Source organism: Phodopus roborovskii, unplaced genomic scaffold (genome assembly GCF_943737965.1).
Source record: "Phodopus roborovskii unplaced genomic scaffold, PHOROB, whole genome shotgun sequence".
Classification (NCBI taxonomy): Eukaryota; Metazoa; Chordata; class Mammalia; order Rodentia; family Cricetidae; genus Phodopus; species Phodopus roborovskii.
The window spans coordinates 1,650,930-1,667,165 of record NW_026126548.1 but is presented as its reverse complement, the minus strand read 5'-3'; the positions used below and the strand labels follow the sequence as shown (position 1 = coordinate 1,667,165).

Here is a 16,236-nt window from a genome sequence, read left to right as displayed (position 1 = left end):
AACCCACTTTTCTTGTGCTTTGGAGTTTGTAAAGCCCACAATCAGATAAATTTTGTTCTCAATTTCTCTTTTTAAAAGCATTTTTCGAAAAGTGGGAAACTATAGTTCTCATACAAATCTAAACACATGACAATGAATTTTAAAACCAAAATTTACATTCATGATTTCATTACAGCTTCATGATTTGAATATAGAAAATAGAATTTTACATTAGTAGCCTTTCTGATATTAAAATATATATATGTAAAAAGTAAATTAACTTACCTTCAGGGAATCAACTAAATCATCAACTAAGAAGAGGCGCCTGAGTTCTTTTATTGTGTTGTTCACATGGCCAAGAGCAGAATTACTGTATTTCTGAACCAAATCCTCTGATACAGTAACTTCAGATTCCAAATATGCCCTAAGAAAACAAAACCGACCATAACTGCCACTGATCCCCAAATGTCAATATGCAATCACAAATCTGTAAAAGAAGAGATTAACAGTCTATAATCTATAAAGATCTACTGTAAGAAACCCCAAGTAAGCTGGCTGTGGAGGCTCATGGTTATAATCTCAGAACTTGAGAAGTTTGTTGCTAGTTCAAGATCAACCAAGGCTACAGCATGAAACCCTATATCTCAAACAAAATAAACAAAATTCAAATTCCCAAGTTAGGGTAGTAATAATTTGGGAGTAGCCATTATTTCAAAGATGACATTTTAACTAAACTATTCTTCTATCTGAAGCACAACACCTAAACTAATCCTATTTCCCATTTATGTGTCCTCTGAGACAACCCTGCCTAGGTTTACAGTATGTCCCACCCAAGTATGTCTCTTCTTGTTAAGTATCTGTTATTTGCATACTGAAATATTCTATCAGTGTGCAGAGCTGTTTCTGATCATTCTATAGCCTAGTCTTTATCAAAGCTCCCTGGATTGAACTCAGGTGGGCATTAGAAGACTGGCTACTTTTCTAGCTAATCTTGCAAAAAGCATTTAAATTCTCTGGGTCAAGTTTCCAACTCTATAGATAAAGAGATGTTTTCAAATCACTTCCAATTCAAGCACTGTAATACTTAATACTCTATAGTTCCCACTTTTCCACCAGAGAACCCATCAGATTCTGCTAACCTTCCCACTGTTCCCTATATTGAAGCTGGAAATGAGCCATTTAAAAACCTTTTTTTAAAGCCTTATCTTGGTCACCATGCTATTTTCCTAAAGTAAAGTTCACTTCTTGCCTCTGGTGACAACTTGAACCATGAACTAGCCTCACCTCAAAGTCTACCCAGACAGGAAGCCTTATCAGACATGAGTTCCTAAGACCCCAATGCAACCTACCATTCTTTTTATACCTAAAAACAACTCTTTCTTCTACTATTATGAACCATATCCAGTTCTGAATACAGACATCATATTTTTTTCCTACTTAAAGAGAGACTATTTGGAATCAAGAATATTTCTTTACTAGTCCAACAGTATAAGATACTGGTATACCATGTAAGTGTGTGCAGTATATGTGCATGTGTGCATGTGGATACATGTGGTTGTCAGGAGGTATCTAGTGTCTTCATCAAACTTTTGAGGCAGAACCTGAAATTCCTATTTGTCTGGGCTGGCCAGCAAGCTCCCAGGACCCACTTGTTTCTGACCCTCAATACTTGAGTTGTAAGTATCCACAGCAGTGACTAGTTTTTATGTAAGTGTCAGAACTTGGGCCACCTGTTTTCACAACAAGCATTCTTACCCACAAATCCAGCTCTTAAACCCTATCTATGTAATTCTTAGAAATATAAAAACTCGGCTGAGGAAATGTTAGAATTCTGTTCTCTGTGCTGCTGCTGGTTCTGCTGCAAAAAGCATCCTGCCTCTGGCAGGCATTTATATGACAGTAATATACTGCTCACCACTGTCCCCACTTATACAGGTAAATAAACTGTACAATTTCACTTGCACCAGTGCTACTAGGCAAATGGAAAACTGTTCAACAAGCTTAAACGGGCACGTCAGCTGAATTTGTAAGACTATAAAATGCCTTTATGAAAAGATATGTTTGAAAGGAAATTTTTTTTATAAATAAGAAAGTGTAGTCTTTAAAAAAAAAGTCTTTAAACGATATATAAAACTAATACTGTGGAATAATTTAGAAGTTATATCTTTATAACATTTTCATACATTCCATCAAAACTGCTTTAAAATCATACTTGTTAATGGACTGTGGTACATGACTTTGTCATTTTGAAGCTCCAATTTGAAATTAACTAAAAACCATGTTTCCCCTCTTTGTATAATGCCCTGAGAAACTGAGGAAAATGTAGGTAAGAACAATACTGTGGAGGGAAATGGGAAAAGGTATATAGTATCAGATAGTGTTTAAGGTATTGGGGAAGCACAAAATGTAAATAATAAAGACAACAGAACTTCAACAGTCCTATAATCCATTATGAAAACCAGTATCTACTAATAAATATTAATGAGGACTACAGTGTTTTGCACCATTAGAAATCTCAAAGGCAGATGCACTTTTTATTTATCTCTAAGCAACAGAGAAAGCATGTGCCTACAATGCTATAAGAAACTAAAGTCTCTACCAATTCTTTTCACACGGTTGTCATTTTTTTTAGACATCTCACCTGAATGGGTGGCCTTCATCTGATTTCTGGATAGCTTGGATCACACCCTTATATATCCTAAAGCTGATAGTCACAGAGAGCAGGGCCAAGGCAATGTAGGCTGTTACACTCACAATGCTGAACACCGTCAGAGACAGCAGCAGGAATAAGCTGGCACCAAACACCACTCCAGTCTTCTTAATGTCTCTCCAGTAGAGGAGGTCAACAACTAAGAATTCAAAGAAGTCTGAAATTAGAATACTGTTGTAACCATTTGGACCTAGTACATCTACATTTGCTCTACATACAGAGGACACAAGCCTAAATCATTAAACCCATTCTAAGCTGCTTGTCGGTATAGTGCTACATTTGTACTTTTAACACATACTTCCTTCATGAAAACCTCCTACAGACATGACCAAATCATTCTGGCTATACATTACTTTTAAACATCTCAGGGCTGGCAGAGGTCACTTGACATCATCTTGAGGCATTTCTTCTTCATACTATTCATATTTAGATTACAGGCAAAATAGTACATATTAAAAGGGTGATTGAAGCTAAGTACATATAATAAAACAAATAGGTATATACCTTAAAGTATATAAAGGATAGAACATTTTTAAAAGTCACACTTTAAGGGGCTGCCTTGGTTTTGATCCTCAGGATTCCTAAATATGCATGACTTCTGTTTATCATCAGAGGTACTTCTGAAGGGAAAAATATGTATGTGAGCTATAAAATGCTAAGTATTATTACAAAGCCCTTAATCCCTAAAGCATTGAGTAAGTGGGGCTTAGAGTGTAGCTTACCAACAGAGTATACTATGGCTAGTATGTGCATAGTCCTGGGCCAGATCTGCATTCCATATATACTCACAATCTCTTTTGTTGCTTATTTTCAGACTGATTTTAAGCCTTCTACCTACAATACCTATGTCAGTTTTGATGTACACAACTTGTTCCTACCAATGCATCTGAAGATTGACCAGACCTTGAAACAATCAATCTGTGAGGTTAAAATGACACTATGAATAATATCCTGGTCAATAATAAAGAGAGCACAGCAAAGTCAATAGTTTTCTGCCATTGAGATCTTAGCACCTGGGAAGCAGAGACACGCTTGTTACATGTTTGAGGCTAACCAGATTAAAAACAGCAAGTGCCAGCCAGCCAGCCAGCCAGCCAGCAGATAACCTAGTGACATGAATCGGAGAAATATATTTTTTAAACTCTTTTCAATTCTAAAATGCTAAAATATACCTTTCCTATGACTACCCTGACTTGTGGAAACAACTCAATAAAGTTTTAAAGTAAATATTATACTGTAGCAGAACTCAATAGGACAAAGAAGCTGAAAGAAATTTAAAAACACTCTGAAATAGAGGAACCTGGTTGTCAATAAAAAGCCAAGAAACTTGAAGGTGCAGGACTTAACATCTTCCAAAAGCTCTAATAATGTCATCTTCTCCCCATGAGAGTGCAAGGAAGGTAGTGACATTACACAGACAGCAATGGCAGTATAATTCCTGTGAGGCTCTCCTGTGTCCTATAACAGTGTCTTATGTAAGAACAAACTCAAGGCTATAGAGCTGGGTGACCTAGACTCCAACAGCAGAGCTAAATTACTAGCGATATCACCTCAGGCAAGTCACTAAACCCTCTACGTTGAGTTTCGCCACATCTCACTGAGATGTGATTCATTGAACGAGGAAAATGAATAAAGATTTTCCAACAATAAGATGATTGATGAATATAAAACACTTTATATAGGACTAAGCACAATAAACTACCAAACTCAAGATTGTTATTTGTTATGTTGTTATTAATATTGCCACAAAATCATTACCTTTATTATCCAGTAGTAAAGATATAAAGAGAAAAAGAAATTTTCAACATTATGACTAAAGTTATTAACCTGAACTACAATGCCACACTGTAAACCACACAGGAAAAAAGATACGTTGCTTGCTGATAATTCCCCAGAACCCAAGTGAAAGTGGAGGAGCACAAAGCTGACCTCTAACTGTGCCCAACTACATATACTAAACACACGCACAATAATTCTTTTTTTTTTTTTTTTAAACATAATGCCAACTAAGAACAGATCAACCAGATTTTTCTTTCATTTAATACCAAATCATATTATACTCATAAAAATTCTCATAAAAATGTCTGGTTCTCAAAGCACTCAAAGGCATTTATTTATTAATCTCTGGCACATATAACTCACTATGCTTCACATTATTAAGAGTATCTAGTGACTTGCTGGGGTGGGTGTGTGTGTGTGTGTGTGTGCGTGTGTAGAAAGACAAAGAACAAGCAAAGAATACCCAAAGAGTTCTAATAATTGCGTAAGATTTATAATTAATCAGTGTTCTATATTAATGAATATAGTAGAAAGAAAAGGCCAGGGCTCCAGACTTGTATCAAGCTGACATAAAAGCAGCCAGCAAACACACCTACATTTACTCACCACTAACGGGGCAGCTAAGAGTTGACTGCAATACAGCTGACAAGTACTTCTCAGAGCAGAAAAGTATAATTACATTTTTAAACATTCACCTTCTGTGTGCTTGTGAATGAATTGAGCATGCACATACCATAGCACATGCAGCAATCAGGGGATAGCTTATGGCAGTCAGTTCTTTCCACCATATGGGTTCATGATGGAATTCAGGATGCCAAGCATCTTCATCCACTGAACCATCTCACTGGCCTATCAAGTTTTTGAAAATACCTTTTAAAAGCAGTATGAATTTGATTAAAACTAGTGTACATCTACTGAAACACTAGTCTGTAAAGAAAGTGAGATGTCTATAATGGTACTTGAAAACAGAGTATTAAAAGAAGCATGAGCACAGGGTTAGCCAGCCTAGACTACACAGGGAGTTTGAGACCCTGTCTCAAAACAAACAAATCAAACAAAAGACATGTCTAACCATGAAGTTTGAAAAAAATCTAAGAAGTATTTTTACTTTTTATTATTGCTAGTATAGATTAAGTCTTGCCTGCTTCTTTAAATATTTCTGTGCTATTTCAAATTGTCTCATTCTAGTGGCAACTACAAGATACCTCTATTCAATACTACCAAATCAAACAAACAAAACAAAAAACAAAACAGTAACATGAGTGATATTTTCTCAGTAGGATTTCCTACTATAAGAACACTGTGGACTGGGGAAACAACTCAGCTGGTACAGTGATTGCTGGTGAGGACAGGAACCTGAGCGTGCACGCACGCACGCACGCACACACACACGCGCGCACACACACACACACACACACACACACACACACACACACACACACACACACACACACACACGAAGGCCAGGCATGGTGGCATGCACTGGTAATCCTAGTGCCAGGAAAGCAAAGACAGGCAGAGCCAGAACAATCTTGGAAAACAACAATGCAGTTAGAGGGCTCATATTTCTCCACTACAAAATTCCCTACAAAGCTTTTAATAAGAGGATGGCAAGCTGGAAGTAAGAAAACAAAACATAACGTGGGCCCTACAGTCATGTAGATGGTCATATAGTACACAGGAACGTAAGTGAAATAAAATTCAAACTCCTATATTTGTTGTCAGGTGTCTTTGACAATGATGCTAAGAAGTCTTCAAAAAGCAAAACAATACAAAAAACAACTGGGTCAACTTGGATGCCCAAATGCAGAAGAATGCCACTGTACTTCCCTACTTTATATACATAAAATGTCAATTATGGGATAGAAAGATGGCTCAGCCATCGTTAGTGAGCATGTGTGCACACACATAATTTATTAAAAATAATAAAAACATTTTTAAAAATTAACTCTAGCTGGATAGTGCTAGTGCACACCTTTAATCCCAGCACTCTGGAGGCAGAGGCAGGAGTGTCTCTGTAGATCAGGCCAGCCAGGGCTACACACAGAGAAACCCTGTCTCGAAACACCAAAAATTAACTAAATAAAAGATGGGACTTAAAACCATAAAATGCTTCCAGGTGGCTGGCAAGATGGCTCAGTGGGTAAAGGCAATAAGTAAGTTCTTTCTACAAAGTGTCTTCTGACCTCTACACACACACACATACTTTTACACATGCGTACAAGTATGGGGAGGGGGAAGCTTTAAAACAATTCTTTTAAAAGAAAAAAAAGCAGGTGTAAATCTTCAAGATTTTATTTATATTAGGCCATATTTTTAAGGTATATTAAAAAGCTTAAACACAAAAAAGTAAATAAATTAAATCTCTTAATAATAAAAGCTTTTATGTTCCAAAGGATGTACTAATGAAGAAGACTATCCAGAAAACAGGAGAAAATACAAAGTAAACGTCTGACTAAGGGCATGCTGGAGTGCAGAGAACCCAAGTTTGATCTCTGCACCAACATCGAGATTCACAACAGTTTGCACTAAAGTTCCAGGGAATCCAACTCCTGTCCTATTAGTGTGTGATGCACAGACATACATCAGGCAATACACTCATTCATAAAATCGGTATAAAAATTAAGTACCAGAAAAAAAAAATTAAGTTTCAGACAAAGAGCTTTTTTTTTTTTTAAATAAGGAATCTTTTAAACACTCATATGTTTATGAAGCACCCTTTTTAACAATCCAAGATGAACTGAACAGCCATTTCCCCCTCACAACGGTGGAAAACACATATCAACTTAAATACTTATAATTTAGAAAAAAAGATTTATTCCCTGTGATCTTATTTTTGCTTTCAAATTAAAAAAAATTTAAAAAATAGAGAACTTTTGATTATTTTGTATAGTGCACTTTAACTAAAATTTAAATTTAAAGGCACTCAGTCTTTCTTTCACTGGCTCAATGCAAAGTAAGAAGAACTGCCATACATTTGATAATCACAGGCTGTCATCTGCTATCACTAAAAATAGTGCTAGACCAACTGCCTTACATGCAGAAGTCATCCTATTACATTTGCCTTAAATCAAGTTCACATTGAAGTTAGACTGAAGTCAGGTTTCTATTTCAAAGCCCTATTTTTAAAAATGCCTTTCCAAATCATCCTCACACTCAACTCACTAATAATTAAAACCACTGATTTATTTACTTCATATAGCTTTTAATACAAAAAGGGCTGGCAAGATGACTTGGTGGAGTAAAGGCACCTGCCATGAAGTCAATGATCTGAGTCTGATACCTGGGAACTCACAGAGGAAAAGAACTAACTCAAGGAAGTTTTGTTGCACCAGGAGCACAAAATAAGTAATATTTAAATTGGGGGGGGGCATTAACACAAAAACAGTAGAAAATACATCTAACTTCACATTTCTAGTTTTTCTAAGCCATGTTATGAAATCCCATTCATATGAACATCTATAGATTTAATACCACTTTAAGTTAAAGCTTATATATTCTCTTTATTATGTGGTATCTATTTAATCCTATCAAAATTCTGCTTACTTGCCCAAAACTTGATAATTATTAGTTATAAAAGATTGTATACAAGAAAAAATAGTATAGGCAATAGCTTTGATTGTTCCCATTCTTTAAAAAAAAAAAATCATTATTTTACAAAGTCTGTAGTCTAAAAGGAGACATCCCCAAATCAATTTCAATGTTCAACTCTAACCTACATGTAATGCAAGGTGTGACTGTTAATGCTTCGTGGCTTTTCATCTTTGAATTGGTTTGTATTTATACAAAATAAGTAAGATGGTGGTGATACATTGAGAAAAGCCAATACAATAGTATTTTAATGCCTATCACATATCACACATGCATAAGAAGTAAATATGAAAGTCATTAAACAGACTAATCAAATATCCATCCACCCACCCAGCATCCATTCATCCAAGGATACATGCATACATGTACCCAGTAATATAAATCACCTTGGCTATGATAAAACAGACAAGGATAATTTGGTCTCAGAACGCAGCTCCAAGAATTCAAACAACACTAGCTAAACTAAATTCAAATCCTTAAGCCCAATTCCTAGCAAAAGATAAAATCAAGAAGAAAAAGTAAGAATAAGGGAGAATTCTATTCATTGGATAATGTTCTTCCTACCTTCAAGTACATAACCCGATCCTTAGCAGAACTTATATCCCAGACTCAGTGGAGGTCTCAGTAGATTTAATCTTTTTTTGTTTGTTTGGTTTGGTTTGGCTTAATTTTTGAGACAGGGTTCCTCTGTGTAGCTTTATAGACCAGAATGGCCTCAAACTCAGAGATCTGTCTGCCTCTGCCTACCAAGCGCTGGGACTAAAGGCGAGCACCATTACGGCCTGACTTAATTTTTCTAAGAAGACTAACCACAACTACCTTTTTCTGAAGTTGACATATTAGACTACAGTTCTTTTACTGAAGGATGAGGTCCACATAAAAATAAATGGTAAATGGTATACCACGTACAAAAAGCTGCCACATTGAGATTATGCATGGATAAAATATCAAAACATGGGACATTAGCTTCCCCCCCTATACTCAGTCTTTGGTTATTCACCTACAAACTATAAAATAAAAGCCTCATTGATACAGCTTTGTGGTCTTATGCAAGTAACTTAGTATCTATAGTTTTCTTAGTTTCTTTATCTACAAAGCTTAATGTTCAGAAAAAATGTTAATGGCAAGATTCCTTGGGCAGTGGTAGTTCTTAGTTTTTTTACCTACAAAACTAAATGTTTAGAAAAAAATGTTAATAGCAAGACTCCTTGGGCAGTGGTAGCACATGACTTTAATCCCAGAACTTGGGGAGAGACAAAGGCGGTTGGATCTCTGTGAATTTCAGACCAGTCTGGTCAACAATGAGAATTATGAGAGATCTAGGATAGCCAGAGTTCTTGCTAAACAGAGAAACCCTGTCTTGGAGGTGGGGGGGATGTGGGAGGAGGGCTTCTTATCTACAGGTGTATTATAAAATTTTTATATCTGTGAACCATGTGTGCCCCTGGCACCCATGGAAGACAAAAGAAGATGTTGGATCCCCTGCAAATGGAGTTACAGATGCCATGTGAATACTGGGAATAGAACCTGGGTCCTCTCGAAAAGAAGCCAGTTCTTGTAAGTGATGAGTCTCTATTTGATGTCCTAAAATTCTTAATTTATTAGTTGTTTCATCCATCCTTTAAGAAAAGGGAAAAGCATGAGCAAATTGGGAGCACTGGAGGAGGGGAGAAGGAGATAGGAGAAAGAGAAGGGGAGAAAATGGCATGAGGGAGCAGAAAGATTGAATCAGGGAAAGAATAGAGGAGAACAAGAAAAGAGATACCATAACAGAGGGAGCCCTTATAGGTTTAAAGAGAAATCTAGCACTAGGGATATGTCCAGAGATCTACAAGGATGGCCCCAACTAACAATCTAAGTAATAGTGGAAAGGCTACCTTAAATGTCTTTCCCCAATAATGAAACTGATGACTACCTTATATGCCATCCTAGAACCTTCATTCAGTAGCTGATGGAAGCAGAGCAGACACCCACAGCTAAACACTGAGCCAAACTCCTGGAACCCACTTGCAGAGAGGGAAAAGTGATGAGCAAAGTGGTCAAGACCCCCAGAAACATCTGACCTGAACAAGGGCGAGCTCGTCCAGTCTGATAGCTGGGAAACCATCTAAACTCCCTGAATGTGGATGTTAGTTAGGAGGACTGGGCAGTCTATGGGGCCTCTGATAGTAGATCAGTATTTATTCCTAGTGTACAAATGAACTTTGGGAGCCTATTCCACATAGAGGATACTCTCTCCGCCTAGATACATGGGTAAGGGCCTAGGCCCTGCTCCAAATGATATGACAGACTTTGAAGATCCCCCATGGAAGGCCTCACCCTCCCTGGGGAGCAGAAAGGGGATGAGATGGGGGTTGGGAAGGGGACAGGGGAGGAGGGGAAGATGAAGGAACTGGGACTGACATGTAAAACAAGCTTTGTTTCAAATTTAAACAAAAAATATTATCATAGAAGAAAAAAAGAAAGGAAAGAAGGAAGGAAGAAAAAAAAGAGGAAAAGGGGAATCCTGAATTGCCAAAGAAAATTTAGTATTTTTCTCAAGGCCAGGAGTAAACTGTTATAACTGTCTATCATTTTATAGAACAGTTACTCAGTGCCAATGAGATCCAGAGAGGAAACCACTGTTTTTGCTTTCAAGGAATTTACTGAAAGAGCCCATTCATAATAGTAACAGAAGACACAAAACGCAAATCAAAAGACAGTTTAATGAAGGTTGAAATTACATCTACCTGGAAAGAATCGGTCTTAAATACATGGTGAAAATAAAAATTGGAAGAAAAAGCATAATAAAATAGCAGGAGGCATGTTGAGGGAACAAGTCCATGGGTGGCCCGCTTTGGTGGTATGCCTAAGAAGGTTGGGGCTAACCCTAAAGGCCTCTTAGAGTTAGTCCAGGATAGTTAGTACTAGTTTAACTTGAAATGAGGAGAAAAAAGAGATTCATATAAAGTCCCTCACAGAACTGGGAAGGGACAAGTCCCCCAGAGCTCAGGTAAAGTGGGGGAGGACAGCTAATGGAGAGAGAAGTAGGAGAAAATGAGGGGGAGGAGAGGAAGGCATGTGCGACCAGGAGGATTGAGCCTGGTTAGGAATGGAAAATAGGAAAGAGAGAGAGAGAGACAGAGACAGAGACAGAGAGAGAGAGAACATAAAAGAGGGAGCCAATATTGGTTTGAAGATAAAGTTGAACACAAAGAAAGGTCGAGAGAACTACAAGACTGCTCCCAACTAACAATCTCAGCTCCCGTGGAAAGGCTATCATAAATGCCCTTCCCGGAGAGTGAGATCAACAACTAACTTCTCCATGGAGTCCTCAACTAATGCCTGTTGAAAATAGGAGCAAACACCCATACATAAACACTGAGTCGAACTAGAACCCAGAAGCAGATGGAGAGGACAAGACCATGCAGTAGAAGTACATAGAGACAGTTTACCTGAACAAGGAGGAGCTAAGGGCCACTAGACTGATAGCTGGGAAGCCAACAGGGGACTGCCTCGGGCCCCCCTGAATATGGGTCTTAGCCAGAAGGACTGAGCAGTCTAAGAGACCTCAGACAGTGGAGCCAGGATGTATCCCTGGTGCACAAAAGGACTTTGCAAACATATCCCCCATGGAGGGATAACTGCCTTATTCTAGAGATAGGAGAGAAGCCCTAGTCCCTACTTCACAGGACCTGTCAGATCTACATGACCCCAACTGGATGGCATTCCCCTACATATGGTATTGTGGTGGGGGGTTGGGAGGGGAGGGTGTTTAGAGTGCATGTGAGAGGGCAGAGAGGGCAAAAGGGAGGGAAGGAGGGAGGGAGGGCTGGAGGGGAGGGAGGGAGGGATGGAGAGGGAACTGGGATCGACATGTAAAATAATAAAGTAAAAAAAAAAAAAAAAAAAAAAAAAAGCTTTGACTCCAAAATTTAACTTGAAGAACAAGTTACTGGGGAAAAGGATTTCTATTTTTGTTTCCCTAGAAAATGAAAAGATGTGGATTCCTTCCAGACTAATGTGGTTTGATCAAGCCAGACCGCCTGAAACAGAGTACAAGCTGATCCTACATTCCAAACAACTGGACAAAACAGCCCTACAGACTACAGCTAGGATATCTGAATCTTCTTCGAATCCCCCAAGACAGCGCCCCTTACCAGCAGGAAGTAGTTTGGAAAGAACGACGCCCAAATTCCCAAATATTGTGTATAAATGTTTGTTTTCATTTAATTGGACTTTGTTATATAAAATTAAATAAAAAAATTATATAAAAAAAGAAAGAAAGAAAGAAATGAGGAGAAAACCCCTTTCAGTGACACTATTCTTTAAGAAGATTCATTTTAACTCAGCCACTATATGGAATTTAGTAGATCAGGTAGGTAGCAGTCCTGGTTTAAAAAAAATTTTTCAAGGACCACCTCAGATTTAGGTAAGGAAAGGAAGAGATCACATTTGTACCACTGTTCCCAATACATATTCCTTGAAAATTCTAAATTCTACTTTTCTATAACCACTGAAAACATGTATACATTTACTTTTGAAAAAGAAATGCAAACCTGATTCTGTAATTTACTTAAAACTGACAAACTAAGGGTTAAAACCATCAGAAATGCACATATTACTTAATTTTAGCCATGACTCTAAGACATTCACTCATTGCTCAAAGCAATAATTCATACAATCCTTCTGAAAAGCAATGCTGCAAACATGCATCCAAAGCACAAGCACTAATCAACTTAATGATAGCTATGAATAAGAACTGAATTTAATTCACTTATACTCAATTTAGCATTGCTTACACTTGCAAACAGGGAAAGGCTTATTTAACCATTAACATATTAAAGTGATAATATTAAAGGAGAAAATATCTACTGAATTGTTCCAAGATTACTGAATACAGTATGTACAATATAATTCCTTAACCTCTATACTACATTAGTAAAAAGCAAAACCCGAAGCCATTCTTTTAAATTTTCTACAACACAACTCTGCTGCTATAAAATGCTAGAAGAAAAAGTTAATGAAGATCGAAATTTTACTGGGGTATCAACTAAGTTTAGAATTAAAAGCAGGTACCTCCCCAAGATCAGCAGGTCTTAAAATAGGTTAATGACAACTCCTTTCTCGGCTTGCCTCCTTTCCATGCTCAAGGGAAAGGCCAGCAATTCAAGTACCAGGCAGGCCCTCTGCTCCTCCTCACATAGCTACTGCATGTATACCTACACCCACACCTCAACCACTTAAGCTTTCACAGACACTAAAAAATGACAAACAAGACTAGGAAGAGTCCACAAGGGAGGATAATCCAGATACAGTGTTCCAAAGCCACTTACTTTGTCTGAAACCTCTTACAATGGTCACCTACAGCAGTTTAACTTCCCAATCCACAAAAACACACTAGTAAGAATGAGCATTATTACTCTGCAGGAAAAAAATAACGGAATCTTGAAATTTGCAGGCAAGTGGATGGAACTTGAAGAACCCATCCTGAATGAGGTAACCCAGTCACAAAAAGAGGAATATGGTATGTACTCACTCATGTATGGATTTTAGACCTAGAGCAAAGGATCACCAGCCTATAATAATTCACACCACCAGAGGAACTAGGATACAAGGTGTATTCTAAGAGATTCATATAAGGTCCTTCACAAAAGGGGGAAGGGACAAATCCCCCAGAGCATAGGGGAAGGGGGCAGTGAATGGAGAGAGAACTAGGAGAAAGAGAAGGGGAACACAGAGAGAGAGAGAATGAGAATATAAGAGGGAGCCATTATTGGTTTGAAGAGAAAACTGAACCTAAAGAAAGGTCTAGAGACCTACAAGACTGATTCCAACTAACAATTTGAGCAACCATGGAAAGGCTACCATAAATGTCCTTCCCTGATAGTGAGATTAACAACTAACTTATCTACCATCATGGAGCCCTCATTAGTACCTGTTGGAAACAGAAGCAAACACCCATAACTAAACACTGAGTCGAACTAGAATCCAGATGCAGACAGAGAGGATAAGACCAGGTTGCAGAAACACATAAAGACAGCTGACCTGAACAAGGAGGAGCTAATGGGCCCCCAGACTGATAGCTGGGAATCCAGCATGGGAGTGACTCAGACCCCCCTGAATATGGGTCTCAGCTATAAGGACTGAACAGTCTAAAGGACCTCAGACAGTGGAACCAGGATGTATTCCTGGTGCACAAAAGGATCTTGTGGACACATCCCCCATGGAGGATGCTCCCTTACCACCTGGATAGCCCTACATGTGGAATGGGGGTGGAGGGATGGGAGGGGAGGGTGGTCAGGGTGCATGTGAGGGGGGGGGAAGAGGGTAAGAGGGAGGGAGGAAGAGGGAACTGGGATCGACATGTAAAATACAAACAAAATAATAATTTAAATAAATAAATAAAAGAATGAGCAGTTTGCACTTTCTCCTAAAAAAAATCTAACAAGGTCTTCACCCACTTCTATCTTCATCCTACACAGCTTCTCTGCAACCAGCCCTCCTTGAAATCTCTAGTCCTCTTGGATTATCCTGCTCCTTGTCCTGCTATTGAGAGCTAACTTTTCAAGGTGCTCCATAATGTAGGTCCCTATCAGGCTTTACTTCCCTAACTTCAGGTTTTCAAAAAGACGTCTTTCTTCATTTTGATTTGTTTCACATTCTTTATCATTTCTTGGCATTTCCATCACTTCAAATTCAAACTGTCTGAAACCCAATTTGGCCTTTTTTCCCCCAGTTGTCTCATTCTGATTGCAACTTTATGTAGTCCTACAATCTATGACAAATGTCAAGTGTTTCTTCACTAAGTTTCCTCAAATCTGTTACTTTCTTCTCATTCCTACTTCAGATGAGTTTCATGTGGGCCCAAACAGGCCTTTAGGTTCTTCTCCAGCTTATACAACACCACAAACCAACCTTTTGAACTTGCTATCACTTATTACTCCCTACGTTAAAACATCAAAAAATTCTGGGAACTGGAGAGATGGCTCAGAGGTTAAGAGTCAAGGACCCAAGTTCAGTTTCCCAGCGACCACATGGTGGCTCACAACCATCAGTAATTAGCTCTGGTGCCCTTTTCTAGTTTGCAGGCACATACACAGGCAGAACACTGCATACATTTAAAAAAAAAAAAAAAAAAAACTAAGCAAATAAATAAATCTAAAGAAATGACTTTCTACTGGTTTAACCCCATGTCTGAGCAGTCTTATCTGGTGAAAATAACTCACAGCACCTCCACCTCTGAGAGTAAGTAGATGGGAAAATGACAAGTCTCTTCCTGGTACCCTATGTTCAATCCTACTACCGTTTAAAAAGAGAGAGCCCTTAGAGTGATTCAAATGCTCCAAGATGTTTTAGGGACTCAGGAAGGCCCTGTGCACATTAACATATACATCCCTAAAGACCTGTGGACGCCCTAGCCATTACCTCTGGATGACTGTCATCCATGGCTTTAACTGAAAAAAAAAAAAAAAGACATCAAAAAATTCTTTATTTCTGAGGGCATCTTGTCATAAAACCAAAAACAAACTTCCAAACCAGAATTCTATAAATCACACAATAAACTAAAATCTTAAGAGGAAGAGTCTTACCTGAACAAAATCAAAATATACTAAAACTGAGGTTTGAAATCCGAGATGGCAGTTTTTCCAAATCTGCCCAGTTATAAAATGAATGATACCAGATTGCCAGCCCCTATAGAACTTGCTTTGATAGGTTAGAATCTTTTCTATGAACCGCAGAAGTCTGAGGAAATCTGCCCCCTATCTTCTAACCTTGTATCACCCTTGACCCCATCAAGCTATCTTTCAGCTATTGTCCTATACAGTCTACTCTATCCAGAAAATTCTATTCACTATCCCAATTATATCATGTTAGTGATTATGAAGGAGGTATGGTTAAGAACATATGAGAATAGGAAGGGAAAGGAGCCCCTCACCCTGGTGAAGCCTTGTACTAAGAATCAAGAATTCCAATATAATGAACACTTGCAGTTTTCTAGGCATCACATCAGAAGCCTCACTTACTGCCCTCCCCAGGTGTGTGTGTGTGTGTGTGTGTTACATATCCTAACTCCCTTGTGCAACCCAAGTGTGTGTGTGTGTGTGTGTGTGTGTGTGTGTGTGTTACATATCCTAACTCCCTTGTGCAACCCAAGAGGTTCCTGACTTTATTTGTATTATCAGATTTTGATCCCA

General features: G+C 38.2%; 1 protein-coding gene across 1 annotated transcript in view; it reads right to left on the bottom strand.

Annotated features, from left to right (window-relative positions):
* Window positions 1-16,236, bottom strand: part of Rtn4 (reticulon 4) — a 53,295-nt gene that overhangs the window by 11,053 nt on the left and 26,006 nt on the right. Inside the window, exons 4-5 of the mRNA XM_051200713.1 lie at window positions 2,621-2,828; window positions 265-403 (exon numbers count right to left, since the gene is read on the bottom strand). Of these exons, the coding sequence (XP_051056670.1) occupies window positions 265-403; window positions 2,621-2,828 (347 nt within the window). The remainder of the gene's footprint in view (window positions 1-264; window positions 404-2,620; window positions 2,829-16,236) is intronic.